Raw genomic sequence first — 7,375 nt, forward strand, 5'->3', positions numbered from 1 at the left:
TTGTTCCCTAATTTATATACTTATATTAGTTCATATGTTCTAAAAATATACGTATAGGTCTCTGCCAGCTAAAGTTTTCTTCCTTCCTCTCTGTAATATCCTATTCCTTTCTCCTTGCGGGTCACACCTTTTCAACTTAGGGTGTTCTTTCTCAACTTGATGAGTCCCTATTATCAAGAATTGCATGCTATATACACCTAGATAATCCAACACCCAAGTCTACAAAGCCCACACAAACACCCCACTAGTCAGGTCAAAGTCTCCAGAACACAATATACAGTTATAGCCTAATACGATAATATATCACCCTACGATTCCCCAAATCATCAGATTGAGGTATCACCAACCACCCCTCTCTCCACCGGCGACCAAAACTAACAACCACCCCCCAATAACGGCGCCACAGCCAACATAACTAACGCAATGAAAGTAAAACACCAACCCCAGCCCATAGCATTCAACATAGGATCAACCAAAGCCGTAGCCCCAGCACCAAGCAGACAACGAACAAGATTATTAGCCGCCGTCACCGCAGACGTGTTCGCTGGATACAGATCTACAAGCAACGTACTAGCCATGTTGAAAGCTCCGGTTAATCCCAACCCCATCCCAAATAGGATCGTCGTGGGAGCGGCCAGACGAACACGGAAATACAGCACCCATATGAATGCAGTCACGGCGAGACTTCCTATGGTCAGCAGAGGGAAGGCAAATTGGAGACGGGCTTTCTCAACGGGGCAACCTCTCATCTCCCTGGGACGAGTTCCGTGGAGAGGGAAGCCGGGTCGTTTTGCTAGACGCCGGTAGTTGTCGTCTAGGGCTTTACCAGAGATGATTGAGGCGATTGTGTCGCCGAGACCGAAGGGGATATAGCAGAGGCCAAATTGGAGCTCGGTTAGGTTGTATGTCTTTGCATATTGCGGGGATTGAGGCGCTGACGTCGTAGAATCCAGCGAAGAGAATGGCGTTTGAGAGGAGGATCATGCTGGTGTCTTTTCTGAAGATGATGGAGAGTGTTTTGAGAGGGTTTGGAAAGCTGATCCTGTGTGGCCTTTCTGAAATATTGTGTGCATTCTGTTCTTCCGTCCTTCTTGGGTACCAGTTAATCAGTGAGAGGTTCCATATTGGAGGCGGAATCGAGCCGCTGCCGACCACTCTCCGGGCTGTCTCGGGAAAGAAAAGTAGGAGCTGGACGATGAAGGCACCCCGCGAATATTGTCAAGAACCAGAATATAGCTCTCCATCCTAGATACTGTGCTAGCAGAGCTCCGATCACTGGACCAACGGAGGGCCCCATTAGCGTCCCAGCCATCACAAACCCCATATATGAACCCCGCTCTGCGGCAGTTGCAACATCCGACACCACCCCCGAGCTGAGCGCAATAGAGGTGCTAATTCCTCTACTTTGCAAACAACGGAAGATTAAAAGTGCGGCATAGCTGTTTTGCAGCGCAAATCCAATATTGGCTGCTATGTATAGGATAAAACATCCAACGTAGGTTGGTTGTCGGCCTGCTTTGTCTGCAAAGTCGCCAACGAACATGGGCGACAGTCCTTGAAAGATCTTGTTTTCGTAAGCTGTTAATCCATGGTAAATATGAGTGAAAAGAGAAGATTGCGGATCATACCATGTAACTTGTTAGGGTCAGATTGATGAAGGCACTCGAGACATGCAGATCATGAGCTACAGTATTTAACGCTGGAAAGTAAATCTGCGAAGACACAGGCGAGAAGAAAACAGCCCATGACGCACAAAAAACTATGTATATCTTCTGGGTCTTTGAAAATACAGAATATAGTATGGCCTCGCTGGCTCTGGTTTCACTACGAGCTAAGGCAGCGTTGTCCGAGGATAGCTCCTGTGCTTCTTCCACAGGGCCGTAAGCAGTGGACTGCTTTTTTCTTTTTTCTAAAAAAATAAAAAATAAAAAATAAAAAAATAAAAAAATAAAAAAACATTCCACATCCTCAGAATTTGAGACCATTTCTCTTCGGAAACCCCGTAAAGAAAAGAGGGTAACGCAATTCGCCTAACACAGGGATGGATTAAAAGTGGTCCGTGCTCTCTATCCCCTGACTTTTTTCTTTTTCTGAACACATATTGTATTATTTGGCTCTCTGGTTAAGAAGAATTTGGGAGTCTATCCATTTATCTCCTATGTCGAGTTACATGGACGAAAGTCCAACCTATAGTTCATACTATGACTCTGGTTCCTCGTCTGCTGGTATTCAAGGGCTTCGTCCTGAAGCCCTAAAAAGAAGGTATACATGCCAACAACAATTTAAATGCTAAGGAGCATATTCAGGTACTATAAAAAAATTCATGAAAAAGCTCTAAGCATATCTCTGCATAGAATATATAGTCAGTAAAGGCTCTTGTGAGTCGAGTAAATGCCAGAAAGATAGGAACTAACGGAGCACTTTGCCTCATTCTCTCTTACTTCTCCGGAAGACTTTGATTGCAGAGAAATAGTTAAGAAATCCCTCTGTAGAATCATAGATTACAGGATATACGAGCATATTTCATAGAGTGCATAGGTTTCTTCTTCGTGTTGTTTATTGATAGTCCTCTCTACGCAATGATATGACGCCGTCCAAGCACCTGGGCAACCAATCTGTCCAGATGTACCTGGCCAATTCTATAAGTTGCAACAGTCAGCTCTTTATATTCTCAAGGTAAGCCATCAGAATCGTTTCTTTATAAAAGAAGGAAGAGGCTCTCCATATAAACCAGAAAGCCTCCAGTCTACATAGACATGGGCTATGGATTTTGGAGGCTGGAGCGAGGCTTTGATGGCGAATTTGCAGTTAAGTGGATATATATAATAAAACATTTTGATAGAGCATTTTGGGCACGATCGTACGTTGTAGATGTCCTAAATAAATGTTGAGAAATAGCACCCGGATTCTTCGCGCAGTAGAGGGTCTTGATATGTTCCTAGTTATGTACATAGTCGGTCGTATCGATTCGCAGTCACCATGTTTTTGCTAGGAGGCTTACCAGAAAATAGCGACATTGTTCCATAATTTCCCAATCCTACATGCACTGGTCCATGTATATCAAAAATACCTAGCAACGTGCTCCATTATTCAAGATTTATCTAGCACCTACTCCCTGCGCCGAAGGCATCCGAGGATATCTAGTCCTCCGTCCAACCCCACAGTCTCCTCCCCTGTTCCTCATCCTGTTACCAGGATGACTTTCCCGTTCAGCTGGGGAAAATCTCTCTCTCTCTGGGTTGGATCTCATGATGATTATATTTGAGGAGTTGTAAGTGATGGTCAAGATGAGTCCAAACTATGAAATCCTGGAAAAGGGTTGATGTGTATAAGTTTCCTACTATAGATATCACGTCTGCTCCTACAGGCTATATAGGCCCAATTGGAGTGAAGTTCGTTCATCCGCTCCGATCAGCAGCGATGACCTAATGACACGGACGATGCACCAGTCGCTGTTTGGCACAGTCCTTCCCTGAACACAGGATCTACTTTTCCGAGTTATATGGTGGTAGCTTGTAAAGCCTCTAACAATATTTCGTAAAGTTCTCTTATAGGCTGACGTTAAGATATCGGTTACCTTTCTAAAGAGGAAAAAGAAAAGAAAATTCTGCCACATGCTACTCCATAGTAGCTAATTAGTTCATCAATTCTACCAAAAAATTAATTTGGTTAAAAAAGATCTTCTATGACTCCGATACGGGGAATCGAACCCCGAGCTGCCGCGGAACTTGCTTTCATTTTCTGAAAGGCGGCGATGTTAGCCGTTACACCATATCGGATTTGATTGAAAATTCTTAGGCAATTTTAACTACATGAGTGAAGTCCAGATACTAGCTTTAACTATTCCACTCCCGTCTTCATACACAATATAGTCACTCTCCTCCCTGTCTCGCAATATCACAATACCATGCTGCTATTATTCTAAATATCTGATGAGACTTACCAACTATCTGCTGCACAGGTTGGGTTCCCGATTTAATTTGGTTAGCAACTTGGTCTCATTATATGTTACTTGTTGCTTCGAATCTCTTGAGAGCTCTTCGAAATTGCGTTGGGAGTTATACTGTGAACACCAGTAAACTGTGGTTCGAGATCTGTACTTGGCCTACGCATAGCTACCTAGATAACTAATACGCGAAGCCCTGGATGAAGCTCCAGGCATACCAAGCCCCGGTTATCTCATGAACAACATCGTTCTGAAGTTCTCTCCTCAGCTATAGGTGCTACCGTACAGAAAACCATGAGCCCAATACAGCGCCATGTCAGCTATAGGCAGCCAAAACTGTGTCCAACCCTGTAAGATAACTCTCTCTGTTTGTCCCAGTCGCTGTCCAGACCTTCGTTCCTCGAAGGTGTTTAACAACATTGACCCGTATCAGTCTTTGGTCCCGCAAGTAAACCATTTCTTCTTATACTCACTGTCACGAAGGATTTTGTGTAGCCTTGGTTTTTGGAGCATCCATTGTTCACAGCGCCAAGCCCATTTCCGGTGCATTTATCGTTCTTATAGAAGTTGAACCTTGTCATTTGCCTCCCTCGAATTGGGCAGATCTAACGTCCGAGTTTTCGATATAGTCCTGACAATAGGCCTGCTTGTCGTCCGGACTGGTCTCAGTAATACCAGCCATTACAGTTTTCTCTCAGATACCAGGAGATTTCCCAAGCGGTAGCAAGGGAAGCGGAAGCCGTGAAGAACAGGGCCAAAGAAGAAGTAAACTTCATTTTGATAGAAGAATGTAGGCAAAACTCGATAAGGAGAAAGAAGAGGAGATTGTTGGGATTTTTGAGACTGGTAGAGATAGATTAACTTAGAAGATACCAACCTGCCTTTATATCTCTCAATACTCGGTTCTGATGCTGTAATCAACTATATAAGAGCCGTTAGATATCGGCCCATTGTTGTATGATGCCCCTCCCAGCCCTCAGCCCCTTCAGGCTACCGTCTGAGAGGTACTCACCGACGCCGGGCCAGGATGGTCCTCTATTCCTGCTAGTTTCGCCCTTTCCCTTGCTTTGTATAGGCTTCTCTCCCACGTTGTCGATGCGATATACGAAGAGGGTTCACGCAATGTGGATCAACTGGGAATATAACTCAATAACCCAGAGCTTGGTGGTCTGTTAATGGGCCAGCCTTGAACAATACTAGCTTAGAAACAGAAGGCTCTGTGGATAAGACTAGATGGGAAAAGCAGACATGTACTGACAAATATGGCCAGTAACTGGTAGCTTTGGTGGGGGGGCCTCAGTGAAAGCTTACCCAACGCTTCTGAATAGTAGCAGGTATGTACAAGTAGCTGTTGTTCCACTTCCCGTGGTTTAGGCTTTGTGAAAGGAACACCCAGTATAACGTGGGAGCTAAAAGAAGAGGCTGTGAGGCTACTCTAGACTTCGTTGCCTGTTTTGTATTGGTACTAGATAGTCGCAACTGGTCATTGTGGGGGCCTGTTGGGCCACGGTAGCCTCCATATTGTATTGTTGATGTGGTTGCGGCGACATCTATCGTGTCAACTCGGCAGTTCAGCAGCCCAGCAGGACTGGCTGCTCTCATATGAAGGCCAACATCATCCACGCTATCGTGTTGTCTCACTCTAGCTTGGTCTTGCAAAGCGTGTGTAGGACTTGAAGCTTGGGGTCAAATGGGTGACTCTTCGAAACAAATCGACTGGTATATCGAAAGGCAGGTAGAAGATATCCATAACAGCGATGCTTCACGATCTGGAATTTAGATGCACCGTAATCGTGTACCGTACAGTACTTCCCGGAATATGTTTCCATGGTCAACACTTCGGGACAGTGCAATCCCTACCACTAGAGTCCGCACTAGCCCACCTCCAGTTAGGCTTCATGAGGTAAATTGATCAGATCACTATACAGCAATAGATGACTAGCTATATTTAGACTATTTACGACTTGACACTAGGCACTAGGGATTGGAAATAATTTGGTAGTGTATGTCATGGAATTTTTACGGGGAGTAGTATAGCCTTCAAGTCCATTGTTCAGTTATATGGACTCATATATGTAAATGGGTGTGTAATACGCCATTGATCGAAATTGAAATCCTTGTGTGGAGGTCTCTACGTGCCCTTATAATACAATATGGTCGCTAGAGTCTATGTGACATGCCATGATTTTGGAAGAAATAGTTGTATGCTTTCAGAACAGTGTTGTGCATGCAATCGTTAAGATATCAGCGTAACAAAAAGAAGAGCCATTTTTTTGTCACGGCTGCTCGCCGGGAAGGATCGCAGCTGCGGATATTGCGGATGATTGTAGGTGCTTCCAAAACTCGGCGTCACAACCTACACTCGTGGATTCTATCTAGAATTATAAACTAAACCATAGAAGGTTCAGCATGATCATCTTCAATGTTGGAGGGTTTGGGCATGACTAGACAGCAGCATCCCTATCTTCATATATGGATAAGTTCAGGGCGCGGTAAAAATGAACGAGCATGAGGTGGTTGAACCTTTTCAACATCAGCGGTATCCCAATACTCACCTTTACCTATTACTCGAACCGGTAGAAAGAGACTAGAAGCGGTGATGACTGCTCATTCATAGATAGCTATTCCACGGTATATAACTTGATATGGTAGCATTTCCAACTGAATTCAACTATGGGAGGAGAAACACTATCGTACAAGGATTGTGGTGTGGGAAGTAGGCCTGCCCAACCACGTGATATACAGGTCATCACAGAAACTAACTTTAGTTTCTTCCGTGAATCATTCATTGCCTTTTGCAAGATCCTGTATAAGATATATAAAGAATAGTATTCTGGCACGTGAAGTGTCCAGGAAACAGGAGCAGATGCAACTGTTTGACGGCAAGATTTGATCAAGCTTTCATATGTGCTAGGTTTGTTACATTGGTTTCAACACCTTTCATGTAGCACTAAACAGAGCTTTTTGCCTTTATTTTGTCGCTGGAAGGCTTTGACTAACAGACAATGGTTAGCAAACATATGACATATTCCATGGCGACAATAATAAAAAATATATACTACAACAACAATGATAGATGTGCGACATGTCAGGGCCCCTATACCCTAAAACTCTACAATTCAGTAAAGGTGGTGATCTCATTAAAACATATTGCACGCTTATAGAAAGAACCTCAACATCACACGAATAGCCTTTCAAAAGAGATATATACTCAGTCAGTGACAAGACCAATTAGGGTTCAAGTTTTATACTGGTTTATATAAGTAAGAACGCAACATTCTTTTCATCAAATCCGATATGGTGTAACGGCTAACATCGCCGCCTTTCAGAAAATGAAAGCAAGTTCCGCGGCAGCTCGGGGTTCGATTCCCCGTATCGGAGTCATAAAAGATCTTTCTTTTTTTTCTAAGTTAATTTTTTTTTTTTTTT

At 43.8% G+C, this 7,375-nt stretch overlaps 1 protein-coding gene and 2 non-coding genes across 3 annotated transcripts; 1 reads left to right on the forward strand and 2 right to left on the reverse strand.

The window, feature by feature from the left end:
• Positions 1-374: 374 nt before the first annotated feature.
• Positions 375-2,100, reverse strand: BDW43DRAFT_303932 (major facilitator superfamily domain-containing protein; the record flags this gene model as incomplete). The annotated part of the gene is made up of 5 exons (XM_032045503.1): positions 375-908; positions 940-1,156; positions 1,206-1,564; positions 1,629-1,867; positions 2,079-2,100. The coding sequence occupies 5 exons, from the start codon at positions 2,098-2,100 to the stop codon at positions 375-377; spliced, it is 1,371 nt and encodes a 456-aa protein (XP_031895290.1).
• Positions 2,101-3,689: 1,589 nt separating this feature from the next.
• Positions 3,690-3,779, reverse strand: BDW43DRAFT_t210. Its single transcript has one exon. It is a non-coding gene; the product is annotated as a tRNA-Glu (tRNA).
• A 3,458-nt stretch (positions 3,780-7,237) lies between these two features.
• Positions 7,238-7,327, forward strand: BDW43DRAFT_t209. Its single transcript has one exon. It is a non-coding gene; the product is annotated as a tRNA-Glu (tRNA).
• The last annotated feature ends 48 nt before the right edge of the window (positions 7,328-7,375 follow it).

The sequence above is a fragment of the Aspergillus alliaceus genome (assembly GCF_009176365.1).
Source record: "Aspergillus alliaceus strain CBS 536.65 unplaced genomic scaffold BDW43scaffold_65, whole genome shotgun sequence".
NCBI classification, from domain to species: Eukaryota; Fungi; Ascomycota; class Eurotiomycetes; order Eurotiales; family Aspergillaceae; genus Aspergillus; species Aspergillus alliaceus.